Source organism: Myxocyprinus asiaticus, chromosome 3, assembly GCF_019703515.2.
Source record: "Myxocyprinus asiaticus isolate MX2 ecotype Aquarium Trade chromosome 3, UBuf_Myxa_2, whole genome shotgun sequence".
In the NCBI taxonomy this organism is placed as follows: Eukaryota; Metazoa; Chordata; class Actinopteri; order Cypriniformes; family Catostomidae; genus Myxocyprinus; species Myxocyprinus asiaticus.
This window is the reverse complement of record NC_059346.1, coordinates 34,070,764-34,091,384: the sequence shown is the minus strand read 5'-3', so window position 1 is coordinate 34,091,384 and position 20,621 is coordinate 34,070,764. Positions and strand designations below refer to the sequence as shown.

Here is a 20,621-nt window from a genome sequence, read left to right as displayed (position 1 = left end):
GCAAAAGGAATACATTAAATCTTATGGACTGATGGAAAAAATATATAGTCCCAACCAGATGGGCAAATATCTGTAAGACCAAGATTTTTACACATCCTGTGAAGCGCAGTGTCGCTCTTGGGGGCTTGCACACTTTTGCTTCACTATGATCAAGGACTGAGTCCATCAAAAGATTAAAGTCTCCTCCCAATATTATATCATGAGGGGTGCCAGCAGCTTGTAACATCCCTTCAAGATCTATAAAAAAGCCCTGATCATCAATGTTAGGTGCATAAATATTAGCCAAAATAAGACTTTGTCCCTGAATTTCAGCTGAAACAATAATGACTCTAATTTATCTTTACTCTGTTTGAGATATTTGAATTGTAGATGTTTACTTATCAGTGTAATGACTCCCCTGTTCTTACTCGAGCCAGCACTATAAAAAAAATGCCCATCCCATATCTTTCCAAAATGTTCAGCTTCCTGCGGAGAAAGATGCGTTTCTTGATGAAACACTATATCATATTTCTTATGCTTAAGAAGAGAAATAGCCTTTCTTCTTTTATGGGGTGCCCCAACCCATTCACATTCCACGTGGAGAGAGACAATCCACTCATATTAACATTTGACATTTTGACATATAAGACAAAATAGAGTGCGTGTCAAAAACAAGATTCTAAAGGCCACATTTCAACATTAGTGCAACCATCAAAACCCGAACATCCACTAGAACAAAACAAACAGAAAAAAGAAAAATATGCGCATCAGCCCCACGCACGACAGTGGCAAATGGCGTCCATCCCTCCAAACTCAAACAGTCCATGCACGCCTACGAGAGCCCCCACGACAACCTTGCCGTCGGATTGCTCAAGTCCGGTGTTTCTATACAAATATTGTGAGACATAATTACACAGCAAAAGATAATTTATAAAACAAACTCCAGCCAATAGGTGGAATAAACACAAAGAGCATGTAGATTCATCCATAAAACTGTCCTGAAGGTGTGTTACTCTACAAAATAAACTCCAGCCACTAGGCGGAACCAGCACAAAAAAAGCGTGCAGATTCTTCAAACAGTCAAGCAAATGTTCAGTGAGCCGGTCCACTCGGCTGCAACATGAGTACAAGCAAATGACTTACTCCAATGACTTTGCAAGAAATACTCCACAAAACAAACTCCAGCCAATAGGCGGAATAAGCGCAAAGAGCATGTAGATTCATCCATAAAACTGTCCTGAAAGGTGTGTTACTCTACAAGATAAACTCCAGCCACTGGGCAGAACCAGCACAAAAAACACGTGCAGATTCCTCAAACAGTCAAGCAAATGTTCAGTGAGCCAGTCCACTTGGTTACAACATGAGTACAACAAGATGACTTACTCACTCCATTGACTTTATGAAGGACATCACTTTCTGTGGGCATGTGAATGTTTTATGGCCATCCTTAGCCTCTATTCTCAATTTGGCCGGGAATATCAGTGCAAAAGCGACCTTCCGTTGATGTAAAAGTTTCTTGAATTCCTTGAATCGATCATGTTTCTCTCTTGTCGAGTTTGCAAAGTCTGGTAACAAGAAAATGCTGTGGTTCTTCCAAGAAAGCCTTCCTTTATAATCCTTGCCTCACGTAACACAAGATCTTTATCGGATGATCTCAGAAATTTGGCCAGAATTGATCGGGGCCTGTCTCCCTCCGTGGATCGCCGAGCAAAAACTCTGTGAGCTCGCTCGATTTCCATCTTATAGCCTGCTATGTCGAACAGATTCGGAAAGAGCCAATCCAGGAATTTCACCATATCCTGTCCCTCTACTCCCTCCAGGACTCCAACGATACAGACGTTATTCTGCCGGCTACGGTTTTCCATGTCCTCCAACTTCTCCCAGACACGTTCCACCTTCCACCTTGGTTGCTAGCGGATTAGCAGATAATTCCCTCTCTAATGTCTCCAGGTAATCAATCCATTTCTCGACATCCCCCACTCTTGTAACCACATCAGTGAACTTCACCTCCATGGCAGTGATCACAGCAAGATCCTCCAAGTCAGCAACGACCTTCATCAGCATTGCTGACATGTTCAGCATCTCCCGCTGCATTTCCCGCACCTCCCCAACAATTTCGATTCCCAGGCCCGTGGCCTGGTCGGGGGCATCAGCTTGAGCACGTAAGTGTCTTTTAATGTCTCCAGAGCCCAAGGATTTTTAATTCTTTGGCATATTGTCCTCCTAGAACAGTTATGGAACAGAGTGTATCGAATCTCACCGGTTTATGACATAAAAAGTATTAAAACTAGCAAAGTGCGCAGAGCTCGCCGTTCACACGTCCACATGGCATCACGTGACTCCAAGACTTTCAGATAATTTTTCAATTATTTACTGGATAAGGACATTTTTTTTTATAATTTTATAGAGATTGCACTAACAAAGAGCAATTTCCAGCCAATAAAACATTTTAGAGTAGAGCATAACTAGAAAAATGTATACTCTCTAACACATTACAATAAGGTAGGTTCCATTGGTAAGCATTAGTTAATGCATTGGGTATCATGAACTACCAATAAACTATATATTTTTACAGCATTTAATAATCTTTGTTAATTCTAGTTCATAAAAATAAAATTTTTCATTGTTATTGTTAGTTCATAGTGCATTAACTAATGTTAACATGTACAACCTTTGATTTTAAAAATGTATTACTAGATGTTAAAATTAACATTAACCAAGATTAATAAATGCTTTAAAAGTATTGTTCATTGTTAGTTCATGTTAACTAATGTTGTTAAATAATGTTATCAAATGGAATCTTATTGTAAACTGTACTGTAGTGTTACTGTATATTCAATTTACTGTAGAAATGACTTCTTGATATATAACTAATTTGTATGTCTTTTCCAGGTCTAGATATCCCCATTTTAAATTCCCTGATGTTTCTATGTTTTCCATGACAGAGGGAACCATGTAAAATAAATAAATACTTAAATACATATTATTCTTTATTTATGATTCAATAAAAAGGAAAAAGTATATATACTTATACAATTTTATTGTCAACATATAATTCCTAAGACTGTAGAAATGTGCTCCAATAAAAGAACAGTAATGTGTTAAATAAAATACCACAAAAGTTTCATTATGTGCAACAACTGACTGATGAAAAGAGACAAGAGACAGAAGGAGAGGAAAGCAATTACTCAGGCAGGATTCCATCATATTAATAATAAATAACATAGTATCCAAAGAAGTTATCCACTCAGACGAGTCAGATTACTGTACCTCCATTCTGAGCACATATAGGGCAGCAGTCTCCATCTGGTATGAAGGGACTTTGGTCTCTCTCACAACTGAGAGGAGGACAAGCAATTGGCCCACAGGCCACCTTCCCGTGAGAACATGTACACACCGAACATTTGGAATTACTCCATTGACTGTCATGCTGAGAGAGAGAGAGAGAGAGAGACAATCAGACAGTCAGAGCAGTTGACCAAGACATGGTTGGAGAGTGATGTTGATATTCCCGCTAATAATAACAACAACAACTTAAACCAATCTATTATGGTTTTGATGGTTTAAACAATTTTTTCAGTAGGGGCAAACAGGGTCATACCACTTCAGAACACATCAGCACAGGAAGTGATTAAGCAGCTGATGGCTGATTATTTGAATCTATCCTCTGTTATCTTTAAACTTGTGCAGATGTACTGTACCACGTCATATGTGGTTCTAAGCCACTATACCAGGCTTCCCCAATTTGTTTTCACCAAGGGCCAAATTCTGTCAGCAATACAAAGTCAAGGGGCACAGCCGTCAATATAATGACATATTTTTTGTGCTGTTGCTGCTATTATTATTGTTATTACTATTGTTGTTTTTATTATTAAAATATTCACGCATAAATATTCATATTTTTTATTAGTTCTTTTTCTCAGTATTAGTAGCCTTTTTTATTTATTCAAACAATTATGAACATTTTGTTTGTATGCAGATACACAAAACTACACAACTTTGCCTGCTGAAGAAAAACAAAAAACGTTATTGAACAATCTGGATCTCCATGTCCTCCATGCGAGTCAACTGTTCCTGCTCATCTCCAAACAGGACCTCCTGCACTTTCACTAATTGCAGATTCAATTATTAGACCTATTAGCATTAATATTGTTATTGTTCTTAATGATAATATAACAATGTATTGCAATACTTTCAATAAAGAAAAGGCTGTGAGCCGATGTTTTCTATTAAATTATTTTTTATTTTTGGCTTATTGAGGAACTACATAAACTACATCACTACAGCAGCCGGAGCTTATTTTCTCTGCGTACGGATATGACGTGAATACGCACAGGCGAATGATAAATCATTATTATAGGTTTATCAAAGTGTATTTGGGTAAAGACATGGTTTGGAAGATGGATTTTTGTTTCACTCTCTCATTAATAACATTTTGTTATTTTTTAACAAAAGAAGTTACATAGTGTAGCTTTAAACAGAACACCAAGTGGCTCTTTAGCAGGGGTAATTGGGACCAAATAAGGAAGCTCTCTCTGTCAGGCAAGAGTGGGACACAAACAAGCACACTATTGTGCAGAAACTGAGGCAATCAATGAGTCGGGTACTTGACAAGAAGTGGGAAAATCTGCCATGGGACAGGATGGCCTTTAGCGTCTTTCATTGCAGTTGTGTCATCAGGAGCATTACTTACCCCATAAACCACTCCCTCATGGTGGCAGATGCCAGGCAACTGTGCAAAACATTCTGGACAGCACTTGTTAGGTGGGATTCTCAAGCGTTCACCCTGAGAAAACATCCAGAGAAATATCATAACAGGTGCATAGCATACCAGAGACAACATATGCATGAGGCAAAATTTTGAAAATATAATGAAATGGCAAAAGTTAGGACATGAAGCATTTGAAAGGCCTGATCACTTAAGAAAGTTTTATCAGGGGCGATTAGCTGTAATAAGGAATCAATAGTATTGTTTTTTGCTATGCACACTTAAAAAGGATCTTTGAGATGACAGAAAAAGGTAACTCCAAAAACTTCTTGATATCTAAATTAGATTATTTTACGATGCTTTCCTATAAACTATAATTCCAATGTTTTTCTTAATGAAACCCTTAGAAACCCTCAAGAACCCTAATGGATCAAAACATTTATAACAGGGTTCTTTGGAGAACACAGTTCCAGGGGTTAACTATGGGTTAATTATGTTTTTTGTTTTCTTCTTCTTTTTTTTTTTTTTTTAGCTTTATAGACCGGAGTTACAATTTACTTTCATTATATGGCAAAGAAATCCTGTAAAAACGTTTTAAAATTTCTCCTTTTGTGTTCCACAGAATAAAGACGGGTGTGTAAATAATGACAGAATTTTATTTTTTGGGTGAATTTTTCCCTTAGGTGACTTTTAGTCATGTGTTGAAAAAGCTTATATGTAACTTTCTTGGAATTGAGAAGAGTTTACCAGGAAAAGTAAAGACTTCCATTATTTACGCATTCATCACACTCACCCATCCATGAAACCATCCATTCATACCTTTAAGCTATCAACCCACTCATCCATCCAGACACTGTCATTGCTCTGATTTAGTGGTCCAGGTATGAGCAAAGACTTCAGCCTTACCCTCTGAAAGTCACATTGGGGATTTCGGCAGCGAGTGGGTTTGCAGATGACAATATCGCTGTAACAGGTACAGTCTTGACAGGTGTCTGGTTTCCATGATGTATTGTTCTGTAATAGGAAGAAAGGTACAAAGACATAAATTCAAGCACTCCAAACTCCTTCATCTTTTAATTTATGGAGCATGTGTTGGAAATGACACTGCACTAAAAAGCAGAACCTTGACAGTGTCACATTGTGTATTGTATATTGTATAACAATACAAGTACAAGTTAGAGAGCTTAATGTCAAGGAGTTCGGTGTCCAAGCTCTCCTCTAGATTCCATGGACAGGTTTGACCAGAAATGTGTGTTCCTCAAATCCCCCTCCTTTCCCACCAAACAATGTAAAACCATCATTTTTTGAAACAGCTCCAGTACATATTGGCACTTCATATATAAGCGTATTTTATACTGTATCCTTATACTGTACATTATATTACCTTATGTACTGTATATGTATAAACACCCTTATTCTGAACAGCACTGCACTACACAGCAAAAAACAAAAAACAAAAAAACAAGTCTTAATTTGTATGTCTGTCTTATTTTCCAGTAAAATATCTAAATATCCTTAAAAAAAAAAAAAAAAGATTGAGAAGCAATAAAACATAAGATTTTTTAATCAAATGTTGAGGTTTATGCTTAAAACAAGAACAAAAACATGGCAATACCAATGGGATAGGAAAACTAAACTTAAAAAAATAAAGCAAAATAAACCTATTGGCAAATACTTTTTTCATGTTATAAGCATAAATCTCAGAAAATTTTGTTCGATTTATCTGAAAACAAGACTAAACACTATATGCCATTTTACTTCTCAAGTGAATGTATCTTGTTTAAAGGATATTTATATTTTTACTGGAATACAAGACATGTTACTTAAAAAAGTAATCCACTACAAATGACAAATTATTTCTCTAAAATTGTAATTAGATTACTTTCCTAATTATTTAATTGAAAAGGTAATCACATTACTAATTAATTTACTTCTAAGTTACATTCTAAAACACTTTCCGCTATTTCTTTCTTGGTCATTGTTTATTTATTTGTTTTTTTGATCCCCTTTTTCTCCCAATTTGGAATGCCCAATTCCCACTACTTACTAGGTCCTCGTGGTGGCGCGGTTACTCACCTCAATCCGGGTGGCGGAGGACAAGTCTCAGTTGCCTCCGCTTCTGAGACAGTCAATCCACGCATCTTATCACACGGCTCGTTATGCATTACACTGCAGAGGCTCACAGTACGGGAGGCTCATGCTACTCTCCGCGATCCATGCACAATTTACCACACGCCCCATTGGGAGCGAGAACCCCTAATCGTGACCACAAGGAGGTTACCCCATGTGACTCTACCCTCCCAGCAACCGGGCCAATTTGGTTGCTTAGGAGACCTGGCTGGAGTCACTCAGCACACCCTGGATTTGAACTCATGACTCCAGGGGTGGTAGTCAGTGTCAAAACTCCCTGAGCTACCCAGGCCCCCTCTTGTTCATTGTTACATACAAGTCAAACAATCAGCACCTCACATTTCTCCTTCAGAATGACTAGTTAAGGCGCCATAATTCATGTATTCTACATAAATAATATATTAGAAATAAGCATAACATTTTAATGTATTTAAAAGTAATTAAATTAATTGAAAGACATAACTGTAATCTGATTACAAGGATTTAAAATGTAATGCATTACACAACTGTTTTTGACTAAAAAATAATTAGATAACAGTTACTAATTACTTTGTAATTGGATTACACACAACACTGCTTATATGTAACCCCAGACATCCCTATACCCTACAATAAATTACATGTTAGAGCATCAGAGGATAAGACTGAAAGAGGTAGCCTTGCTATTTTGAGATGTATCAACTGTCTTGCCTAAGGGACCCACTTCTTTAAAAGGGTATCGGATTACCAGATAGGTAAACAAAGGAGTCTGCTTTAGGGGAATGTAGCCTTTTTATGCAACTAATCCAACCTGAGCCAATCAGAAGAACCATCCTGGAGTTTGGACTGGTCCTCAAACAGGCTGTTTGCAAAGACAAGCATTCTGAAAAGGCTTCAATAACGGTAAGGGTGAATAAAACACTGTAAACTATGAGACAACAAGGACTTAGTTGTAGGGGGAGATAAAATGGGACATTCTATGTTGTGCTGCCCGCTTCAGCCTGTCAGTGGGAGATTGTGCTGTAGCGCGTGCTCTTAAATCTCCCCTCGACCAAAAGGGCACCTTTAGATTTGTGAACAAAACGTTCTGTGCACGTCAGTGCCGAGCAATGATCTATGTAAGGATATGTACAGAAAAATTTGATTTCCTCTTACTGATCATACATTCTGAGCAGTTGTGCTGTATTATAAATCACACAGCAGTGACAGCTATCCTGAGGAGCCATCTTATCAAACTGACATTTTGAGTAAGTGTTGATGGGTGGCACATTTAAGCACAGCACCTAGCTTCTAAAGTGACACTCGGCACAGATGTCTTAATGGGGAATGGCTCCAGTGTGGCTTTGAATGGCTAACTCGCATAGATCTACGGTAAGTGAATATCTCAGCAAACTGTCCATGGGTATCCAGATTCCAGAGGCCCAGAATGCTGGATAGAATCTCTTTTGTTAGAGATTTAAAAATGCTCCTTGTTTGATGTGTGGCACGCAACATCTTCTTCTGCTGACAATACAACATTGCATCTATTAGGACGAATATAGTGATATACTGGGGGAAATGCCTTTCAAAACATTAAAGTGTTAAGCAGGAGCCCAAATATCAAGTGACTCTGGAAATCAGCTTGTTTTTTTGGTTGTTTTTACATCAGCTATGCAGGATAAAAAAAATTAAAAAAGTTATAAAAAAAACTATTTCTTTTTTGACTCATAATTTGATAATACCCTCTATTGTAAATTACTTACAAAACTCTAGTTATTTTCAGAGATTTCATAAATGGTAATCAAATAAGACCAATCTGAACAAAACAGATTTTAATTAGCCTGAAATAAGCCTACAAAACAATCTCAATTAGTTGGAACCAAGAATATTTCCATTTTAGTTGTCTACCACCAAAACTTGTGCTTCTTGTTCATTGAGATATTGTTCCTGTTCAATAGTGTGTTACATGAGTAAGCAAAACTATGAGTTATTGAATATTTAAAAGCTGGTTTAAGTGATGACAAAGAGAGGATTGTATTGTATTTCTCCAGCAGATTTTGAAGCATTTTGGAGTGAATAACACATTTGAGCTAATGGCATGACAACAAATTAAGAAACTACAACATTGTGCTCCCAGCACGGCAGTAGTCATAAAAATAAAATTATACAATGGTCTCTGTCTGATGTCTCTCTAATGAGACTATATTCTTGAGTATGAGCTATATATGAGGAAAAGGTTCTCACATTTAAGATCTTTAATTTCTAGATGTGTTATCACAAAGCATTTCCTCAAGGAGCAATGAACAACTGTAATTCTTATTTTTTGAAATTGGCAACTTAAAAGGATAGTTTACAAAAAAATAAAAAAATACATAAATAAAAAAAAAAAATGCTGTCATCATTTACTCGCTCTCATGTTTTTCCAAGCTCGTATGTCTTTCTTTTTCCCATGGAACACAAAGATGATAGGTAGACTGTTAGCTCCAGTCACCATTCACTTTCATTGTATCTTTTTTCCATTCAAGGAAAGTGAATGGTGACTAAGGCTAACATTCTCCTTTTGGTGTGTTCCACAGAGGAAAGAAAGTCAAAGGGGTTTGTAACAACATGAGGGTGAGTAAATGATGACAGAATTTTCATTTGTGGGTGAACTATCCCTTTACATTTCTGATCAGCTGTATGCTGTATTTCAAATGCAGTGATGCATTTACTAATTGACTACTTTTACATGGACACCAGGAAGCGACTTATTGTGAGAAAGCAGTGTTCTGGTTTACATGCATTGTATAAGCAGCATATTTTTACTCCCGTATTAATGCGGCTCGGTCAGTAAGCAGCGTTCTCCACAGCATCATAATTTCCCCGCGATGTTTGTGTAAATAACTAACATGGTATCCGAGAAAGACTTTGCTATTTTATCCTCCGTTGCTATGTTTTATTTCCAGATATTCAAGAGTTGTTACTGTTTTTGATTCCTTAACTTTGCATCACGACCAGCAGCGGAACTGCATTGCAATAGTGGGGTTTCACTCTAACGTAATATACATGTTACGTAATACGCATACACCTGAATGTGAGGGAGAGTCGATATTTTACATTGGTGTGTATAAATGGGTATAGTTTATAGTGTATGTGCTTTTCCCAGTGTACTTCGAGAAATGTTGAATTCTTTCCGCTGTGTTGACTTGTTGTTGGTCTGTTTATGCACATGCGCTGTCTTCAAACACCCATTAGAAAAACACTATGTTTTTTACATGACCACGGAGACCAGGAGAATCCCAGGTGTGTTAAACCACTTTCTCTTAATTCCTTAAATGGTGTAAGGAAATTGGTGTTCTCGTTTACATGACCTTTCTGAACGCCGCTTTCTGCAAAAACCCTGAAATAAAACGTTTCCTTAAGTGCATGCACTGTAAATGTGGTCATTGAATCTGATCACAATAATCTTTGCATCTTAAATTAACAAATTACAAATTCAGTTTGATGCATGCATTCAGCCCTTGCTAACCATATTTTGAGTTCTTTATACTGATTTTACTGATTGTGACAGCTTTGAAACCTAATTTGCTAAACACTGTGGTTGCATTTTTTCTAAAAGGTGTCTCCACAGGCACATAAACATGGAAGTCTTCCCCCCCAAAAAAGATAGAGTGTGTATCCGTGTCATAAAGCTGCTTGGTTGATGTATTGGGTTGTCTGAAACACAAGGTACGTTTGAAAAAGCCTCTGGCACTGCTTAGAATAAGGTATGAGAAAAGTGGACAAATAAGGACACTTAGCGAAGCTAAGGATAGGTCTGGATCTGGTCCAGTTGACATGTTTAAGCTAACAGGGGCATACTCTGGGTAAGGTGTACCTGCACTATCTCCAGGGAACATTAAGAGTTTATGTGAGAGTACATATTTGATAAATCAGTTGAGGAAGTAATGTGACATCTCTGGTGGGCCTCAAAGGTAAAGTTCAGATCCACACCATTAACCACAGACAAACGGTCTCTTGTGTTTAGTGGATGTTTCAAGACTGTCTGTAACAAAGAAAACAATTTACCTTTTGTTGCTGCATCATTCGAAAGTATCATGTGACTGCCTTCTACTCAATAAGGTATAGCAGCAGTGGGTATTTAAATGGAGATAAAAGAACTATCTGAGAGAAAACATCAAATTAAAAGCTGAACAACCTCAAGGCCAAAGTGGATTGCAAGTTGTATGCATGTATTATGTTTTCCCTATTCAAGTTCTATAAGCGAAAGGCCAATTGCCAAGCTAGCAGATGGTAATTGAGTCCAGATTGTGCTGGCCTTGATTTAGGCGCTGAGAAATCAGCCAGAACCGAACCATTGCACACACTAATTCAATTAAGGATTGTGCTAAATAACGTCCCCAGCCAATTTAGTCCACTAAAGTAGTGGCTGATCACTACAGATACAACCAAAGCAACTTAACATACAGCATAAAAGATCTTACCTGCCGATTAACAGTATAACAAATTTTGAGTAAGCACATACTAAATCAATTATATGGAGGATATTAGCCATGTGGGATGACAAAGAAGTCTAAAAAAATTGTAAAACATTGCAATTATTCATACCCTTTAAAAAAAAAATAATAAAAAAAACACAGCATGGATGTTCAACAGCACACAGTATGTTGTGTTTCAGATGCTGGGGTCGTATTACAGAAACTTCTTAAAGCTGAAGTATGTACATTTTCAAATCGATTCCAGAAAACTCCCTCCTCCCCCCATTTTCCTTTGGTTGTCAAACAAATAGACCTGTCCCAAACTCATGACACTGGTTAAGCCAGTATTGCTGTGTAGGGCTAGTAGGGTCGCTCTAGAAAACAGAGGTTGATGCACACACACTACACAACTGATCGCAGACTGGGATCAATTACAAGACCATCATCCCGACTGAAGCTATGATCACAAAATTCATTCACAAACTCACACACAGGGAAAAAAAGAGATTTTTCTTCATGAAAACATGGGGAAAAAACTACATGAAAAAAGGGCTTGCGGCTGTTTTGGTACTGATTTGCACAGAATGGGAGAAAGAAAAGAGCGAGTGGGGAGATGTGGGTAGCAGTTTGATGTTTATTTTATTTTCTAATCATTTTTTCTTTCCCAATGCAGTGCTCTCTTGTGCTCACTGTATATTTCTTTGGCTGTTGCTCATAGACACAACAGTCTGGTTCCGTAAGTAAAAATCCCATTAATTTTTTTTCCAAAGACTAATTGATTTTCAATAATAACTTATAAATCTTTAAAGACAGACCTACCTTGAGCTCTGAGGTTGTTCATCGATGGTATATACTTCGGTTGAAGCCATCCGTCTGCATTATTTCAACTTCATTGTTTAAAAATCGTGTTTGATAGTGGAATTCATGGTAAACAACTACAGTACATTACCCATGGTCCAGCAGAGAAAGCTTCACAAATCAGAGAACCACAAAACGTGCCATGGAGCGACTGCCCACTCCCATGACCCTCTGTGAATGATGTAATCGAGTCAGTGTCTCTTCACCCTTAAACTACTTAATGTATCTGTTTGTACATATCAGAATATATGGCAATAAACATAAAATATATTCTTTCTGTACTTATAATCAACTACCTAAAATCAATAGTTTTATATATTCCCATAGTTTTTTTATTCAGTGACATCATTCGCAATGTTTCATGGGATTGTAGTCCGTGCCCTCATGAAAGGCAGTAATTACGCAGACTTGTACATTTGTCTTTTTTCTGATTATCAAATACTTTTTTGCCTCAAAACAAACTTTGTGATGTTGTGATTTGCATCGGAGCTGGTTGGTTTGGTTTATGGCTTACAACTCTTTCATGAAGGATTTTATTAAAAGTCTATGGAAAAAAATTAATGGGAAAAATACTTCCGGAACCCAGATGGCTGAATAAGTTGGCGGGCACTGTTGCGCTCTATTGGCTGTCTCTTGCTCGTTAGGACAGTGTACACACCTGACGACTCATCAGCCTGATTTCAAATAGGTTTGAGATCAGTTGTAGTGAAGAATGTGCACACTACATGACTGTCGGCATCGGGCACGTGCTGCGATCTGAGACTTAGTCCCAGACTAGTTGCTGACTTGCTTGATTCGTGTAGTGTACACTAGGTATTAGGTAAAATCAACTTAAAAAATGTCTTACTTATAGTTGTCTCCTTTTAGACATTGAAAAAAAAAAAAAATACACACATCAGCTTTAAGTTTTTTGTACTGTACTTTCTAGTACTGCATACTTTTTTCCCCAAAGAATGCAGTACTAGAAAGTACTTTTGAAAGTTTCCGTTTTTGATGGTGGAAAACGGTGATCTAGTATGGATGAGAGGTCACCTCTCAGAGGTGTAAGCATAGCAAAATCAATGCGTTTTCAACTAAAAATGCATTCGTGTGGATGCGACCTTAAAGGGTTTAATCAGCCAGATCTCCTTGGTCAGTCAGCTTCTCCAGAAAGACCATGCTAGTCAACTAGCTTTTGTTTTGCAAGTGAAGCGCCGTGTTGGTCAAAGCAGGTCTTTTTGAAAGGGAAGTATCCAATTACAAAACATAAATACATGAATACAGATAAACACTATATTATGGCTTTATATAGGCTTTTCTCTTGAGAAATCTGGTGCTCTCACAAAACAAAATGGCAAGAAACATGCACATTTTGCTCTCTGAATGTACTGAATGATTCACAATATGAATCAAGATGGATAGCAAGACAAAAAAAAAATCCCATTAGTAAGTTTTTTTGCCAGTCCAGGAAAACACATCCATGTCTTCTATTCCACTCTCAGTCCTACCTCCTCAGCAGAAAGGAGAATTTGTTGGTGTTATGTGTCTATGTGTGGCATGTATGAAAAAGCCCTGTATGAGCCCATGTCTCTTTTCTTACAAAATGATGTAAAATGCATGAAGGACATCTGGCTATGTTTCAGGGATGGGTGTTATGTTGAAGACACAGCTCTATGATTCCTGTTCCTGGAATAAATCCAGGATTCAAGACATTTAAATGTATTCAGTCTCTGCACTTGAACTGCCTTCTACAACCTTTTTCTAATGCATGCCAAGCATATTATATGCTAATTTTTGCAAGGCAAGCGGTGAGACTATAATGTTGCCAGAAAGCTAAAGGACATCTAAATCTATTTATCACCACACAGATATGCTTAAATGGTCACATCTTGTTTAAGAAAACATTAAAGCAGGAAGAAATATCATAAGAATGCTGAAGGGATTATACATATATCTAGTATGTTCTTAGTCTTCTTCCTTTCATATTTAAATTGTAATTCTGATACCCCAGGATATTTGCTATTCGGGTTTGGAACAACATGAGGGTGAGTAAATTACAACAGAATTGTCATTTTTGGGTGTCCTATCTCTTTAATAGCCTGCAAAAAATAGAACAATAGAACTGTATTTTGTTGTTCCATTTAAAAAGCAAATATGATAATTACTGCCTTCTGAATGAGTAGAGATATGTCTAATGAAAAAACAAAATGTGAATCATCCCTCACCTTCACCAGAATAATATTTTTTCCCATGTGCAATTCAAAATCTTTACCGCAGTCTAGCCCCCATTGTAAAGAATGAAATTATGACTGTAAAACGAATGTTGTCAAGACATGTAGCTCAGCTCTAAAATGAAGAGAAAACAATAAATGATAGCTTTAATTTAGCAGTTTTATGTTGCAACACTATTCCGACTCTGCACACCACTGGAAATTTCCTTTGTCAATGACTTTGAAACCTACCAGTCTTCAGCTCTATAATTTTATTGACAACTAACCTGATCTCATTGAAGTAAAAGCAATGCAAAATTTCATCAAATCTTATTATTGTTGTGAATGACCAGCATAAATGTGGTTGTCAGCTCTAAAACTGACAAAGAGAAAGTTTCAAATGCCATTGAATAGGCCTATCAACATTTAACCTAACCCTTTGAAAGGGCTGTGTATTAAAATTCACAGAGCCAACAGTACAGAGAGCATTCAGATATATCAAGGACATTTTAGCTGATCACAGTCAACTTTCAATTTGACTGGGGGGTAGCTAAATAATGGTGCCATTGATATACAGTAGTTGATGCATATGAGTGTATAAATGGAGACACTGAGTGTTCAGATAAAAAGGAAAGGAAGAAGCAGTAATGAAAATAAGGAGGAAAAGGAACATGATCAAACATTTTTTTGATATAAATGTCTTTCAACAGTGGAGTCAACTCCACTGGATGTGGCCGAACACCATGACCAGCACAGACAGATTTTTCAATAATTCACTTTTTCTGTCTTATAGCTCATTATATCTAATCAAAAAGAGATGAAAGAGGCAAGAGCTTTAACTTATGTTTAAAACATTAAAGCATGAACTATATCAATGTCACTGTTATTGAAGCTTTAAGTGGCTGTGTTCTGTCACCAATGCTTCACTTACGTCAACCGCGTGATACCCCATAGGAAAAAATGATACAGTATATGTTGTTTTTACTAGACAGCAATGAGATTAATTGGAGAAGAAATTAAGACATCTCCTGCTTCTCAGATTTTTCTCCTGAGAAAAAGACCCAAGAATTTCACTTGTATATCTTCTATCAACACTGTCTCAAACCTTGCCAAGATACCAAAATCTGCTATTTAACAGTCTTAGTTTTCAGTATGAATTCTAACATTCATCCGGTCTGTTCTATCCACTTTTATTTATGGCTTTATACTCTTACTGTATGGGTATGTCAACAGGTTTGTCTCATTTGTGTCTATTTTTATTACTCCAAAGCATATTTAAAAAGAACATCTTAAAGTTTATACTTAAATGAAACATTACAGAGAGCTCCTTTAAGTCTCCTTATTCATGAAAGTGCAACATCTAAGCAATAAAATTTGCCTCTGGGATTATTTCTACTCCCTTAACCCTCCTATTGTCTTAAGAAACTGCACCCTCATTTTGTCCTTCAGGTCATTTTTGACCTATATTGAACACCATTCAAAATGCATTAATTCTTGATTAGTGTACAATGGCACTAAAGACCCCCCTTAACAATTTTATTTTAAATTGTTTTATAGTGGTCTCAAAGCGTATAATGATAGAGGAAAAAAATTATATATACTGAATATTAATGGAGCAACATAATTGTGACGAGGAGGAGGTCGTGGCCGGGACGTGAGAACGCACGCCCGGCGCTGAATTGTCCTTATAAGCCGGGAGGGGGATAAAGATGAGCCAGAGGCACCAGTTCAAGAGAAAGAGAGAGAGCGACGCATGCAACCGCTGTGTGTGTGTGTGTGTGTGTGTGTGTGTGTGTGTGTGTGTGTGTGTGTGTCTGTGTATTTATGTTTAAGTTGATTTATGTCATTAAAGTTATGTTGACTGTTCTGTCGGTTCCCACCTCCTCCTTGCCCATCCTGAACCCTGTTACAATCATTTTAAAATATTTTTTATTTAAAGAAAAGTTTGAAAACTTGATAGACATTGGCCAAGGATGTCTCAATTTACATCTATTTCAATCACTTTTGGCATTTTATAATATATCAACTATATTAAAACAATTTCTGATTCATCCTGTTAGTAGAAAATCAACAATGTACATTTTAGAGTTCCAATTTTAGAACATGCCTATTTCACAAATGAATCACTATCGCTTTTTTCAGCAGTCAAATGGGACCACTTTCACATCCATTGCAAAAAAATCCATATTACCTGTTCAAAGCTGTAAAAAATACTCTCTCTGTGTGTGTGGACATGTGCATGTGTGCACAAACCCCATGTGATAGGAAAGTCTGCAATTTGTGGGAAAGATGCAGTACGCAGTGAGCAGGTGGGGGAAAAAGAGAACAGTATGGGGCTTGGGGCTAAATCTGAGAAAATTTGAAATATTTTTAGGACAAATTTGATTCACAGATGTACAAAAAACTATTTAAAGCTGTATAACATCCAGAAAGTCAGAAGAAGAAAGGTCACAACTGGTTCTTCCCATGTGGGTCAAAATTGGCCCATCAAGACAATGGAAGGAACAATTTATTTTAAATTATTTTTTGTAAACAATTACATACAAAAATACATTTTCTATTATATTTGTTTGTTTTGATGGTCTTGACAAAGTCACAATGTTTGGTTCCAGTACCAAAAACAATGCTGTATTTTTAACATATTCTTTCTTTCTGTACTTGGTCAAATATGACCCTAAGACAATTGAAGGGTTAATAAAAACTACAAAAAAGTATGTGTTTTGAGTTGAGTTGAACATGGCCATCCAAGGCACAGCAGTGAAATTTTTCAAAAATCAAAGTTCGCTTCACCTCAGTGTGAGTGCATAATGCAGCCATTTAATTATTAATGCTAAAAACATATAAGATGAGAGGAAAACAACAAGACCACCACACTCTACCCAGGTAAATCTCTTGTAATCACCTCAGAAACTCAGAATCGTTTTGTGTGACCAAAGAATGCTCTCTAGAAGGATCAGGCTGTGAAATTTCTCTAACCATGAAAGAGAGTGATGGTAAATTTTTCACAAGAAATAGTTGTAAATCCTGTTCTTGGGGTGGGTTCTGGCAGACAATGTGAGAGTTTTGCCATGGAAAAAGTAACCGCTAGTGAGCGAGCCATTTCCGATACTAAAGAATGCAGGCAATGTTGCGTTTGTTAATGGTTAACGCTTATGTGCTATATGGTTGATCAAACAGATTTATAACAACAGGGCATTCCATTCACAAAAGAAACTATTTGCTTTTAAAATAATGTATACATTTAGAATATAAATATATATATTTTTTATTAAAGTTTATTTATTAAATTTTGCTAACTCCTTTTCTCCAGAAGGAATGGCACAATCAAAATCTTTTCATGTTTCTCAGCATTCATAATTAGGTAAATTTTTTATTTTTACCAGTTTCATCTAGATCAGGGTTTTCCAACCAGGGGCTCATGAGCTGCTATATCAATGTCAGATTAAAATAAAGGAAACGTTTTTTTAATTTTTTCATTTTTATATAAAATGTGTAAAATGAAAACAATCAAAAACACTCAGGAACTTCTGTCGCTCTCGACTATTGACTAAAATGCACCCTCAGACTATTGTTTATGTAACAGTGCTATGTCAAGGAATGCTATGCAACACAGAAGACAGTAGACAGACATCAATTTACTACTCACCATCTTTATTCTGATACATTGGCACTTTTTTTAATCAAAGGTCGCATATTTGTATACTGACACTGATTGTCACTCCATGTTTTATAGAAAGTCTCAAGTGTTGTTATTTCTAGATGAATGTATGTAAACAATACTATATAGTATATGTGACATTCAGGGCCCTAATTTCATTTTTGAAAATTGGGGGTGGGGGATGAGGGTTGTACCCGTGACACAAACACATCAAAAATAGTATTACTCTTTCATTGTTTGCGTATCTCAATCAGACCAGCTTTTCTCAATTATTGCCTCTTACTTTTTTCAGGGTGATAATGTAACTGGGCTCTTATGACATCAGTTTTTAAGTGTACATTTTTAAATCAGTGCAGCAATATATCAGTGCACTTTGTCCCGCATCCTGCATGTAATAAGCAGTATTTATGCATTTACTCCGCGCCCTCGCGGGGGTACTGGAAACTATCCAGCTACTTCAGGCGGATTAACTGTATAAATCCATGTAAACATCCAAGTTAAGTGTAAATCACTGCCATTCACATGATCGACAACTGAAGCGCGAACAGACAGCATTTCTGCGCGTGCACAGGGAGGTGCGAGGTGTGCGCGCGTGTGTGAGATGTGCGGGCGCGAGACAATCGTATGGCGAAGAGAGTGGCTGTGTTCGCAATCGTTCACTCATTCACTATTTCCTATATAGTGAATGGCAGTTAGTGCACTATATCTCAGCAGTAAGTGAACGAAATCAGTGAATTCGGACGTGAGTGTCGGATCTCTGGGGCTGTCGCAGGAACCTCACATTTGAAATTTTAAAATACTTGGGCCTTACTTGTTATTCTTATCAAATAATATATTAATACAATAAATATTCATTCTGTTTGTCATTTTTAATATATACTGTGTGTTAATATAAAGAGTAAGCACATTTTATCAAATGAAGAGTACATTTTAAACTCTCTATATGTTATTATGTTATTTTAATCAAGTAATGGTTTGTCAAAAAGTAATTTACTACATTCAGCATGAAATAAATCATTGCAGGAGTGGAGGAAGCAGTAAACTTCCAGCTCATACGTCTTTCCCGTGGTGGATTGTGGGAAATTAACCATTGTTGACTTTAAATTAGAGTGCATTGTGGGTAATAATGAGTGAACAAAAATAAGGAACGAGTGGCTCACTCAGAATTCAGACACTCCTACAAAATAGCGGACACTTGAAATAGTGCACTATACAGTGGATAGGGGCGGTTTCAGACACAGCGAGTGTTCCACGACAGGAGTTGGTGCCCTACACAGGCTGCATCCTCTGCATTTAGAGAGCGGCAGTACTGCTGTACAGAACTAATAATCTAAATACTTATGACACTGAAAACTGTAACTACACTGAAATAAGAATCCGCACAGGACTTTAAAAGCTATGAAATAGCGAAAGCAGGTATTAATAAAGCATGATCTTGCTTTGGTTTATATTTCAGCATTATATATAATGTCCTTGTGGGACATTTTCACATTTTCACTGTAATAATTACTAGAAATGTTTCCAAACCTCTCTTCTTATTGACTAATTCATATCTTGCCACCCCAGATGTGTATGACTTTCTTTCATCTGCTGAACTCAAATGAAGATTTTTAGAAGAATTTCTCAGCTCTGTAGGTCCATACAATGCAAGTGAATGGGTGACAACATTTTAAAGCTAAAGAAACAAACATAAGTCAGCATGAAAGTAATCCATAAGACTCCAGTGGTTAAACCACTATCTTCAGAAGTGATGTGATATGAGAAATGTGGATGAGAAACAGAGAAACAGATCACTTTCACATTCTTCTTCTTGTGTTTTTGGTGATTCACATTCTTCTCTGCATATCACCCCCTGCTGTCTAGCAAAAATGGACAAATATTGATCTGTTTCTCACCCACACCTATCATACCAATACATTAATTTATCCACTGGAGTCTTATGGATTACTTTTATGCTGCCTTTATGTGCTTTTTGGAGCATCAAAATTTAAAATATTAAAAAATAAAAATATTCTTTTAAAATCTGAATTTTGTTCTGCGGAAGAAAGGAAGTCATACACATCTGGGATGGCATGAGGGTGAGTACTGTAAATGATGAGAGAATTTTCATTTTTGGGTAAACTATTTCTTTAAAGTGATAGCTCAGCCATAATTTAATATTCTGTCATCATTTCTCTACCCTCATGTTGTTCCAAACCAGTGTGAGGCTTTGTATTATGTGGAACACAAAATATGTTAGACGGAATGTTAGGGACTGACAGTCTCAGTTACAATTCACTTTCAATATACATATATATATATATATATATATATATATATATATATATATATATATATATATATATATATATATATATAAACATTCACTGAAAGTAAATAGTGACTCAGGCAAACATTCTGTCTAATATCTCCTTATTGTGTTGCATGGAAGAAAGAAAGTCATATGGGTTTGGAACAACATGATGGTGAATGATGACAGAATTTCGATTAATAATAATAATAATTCTGTAGTACGTTCAATGTGTATTATGTAATGGAATATAGGGGAGTAAACGTTTATTATATCATTTGTGAAAGTAAGGAGTTACTCACTACTTGAGTACTCTTTTAATTGGATACTTTCTTACGCTTACTCAAGTAATTATTTAAATTAGTACTTTTTCTTCTACTTGAGTAATTATTTT

The 20,621-nt window shown here is 36.6% G+C and overlaps 1 protein-coding gene across 1 annotated transcript in view; it reads right to left on the bottom strand.

The window, feature by feature from the left end:
* LOC127429960 (extracellular matrix organizing protein FRAS1-like) overlaps positions 1 to 20,621 on the bottom strand; it is a 209,212-nt gene that overhangs the window by 138,076 nt on the left and 50,515 nt on the right. The window contains exons 3-5 of the mRNA XM_051679361.1: positions 5,594 to 5,701; positions 4,673 to 4,765; positions 3,250 to 3,409 (exon numbers count right to left, since the gene is read on the bottom strand). Of these exons, the coding sequence (XP_051535321.1) occupies positions 3,250 to 3,409; positions 4,673 to 4,765; positions 5,594 to 5,701 (361 nt within the window). The remainder of the gene's footprint in view (positions 1 to 3,249; positions 3,410 to 4,672; positions 4,766 to 5,593; positions 5,702 to 20,621) is intronic.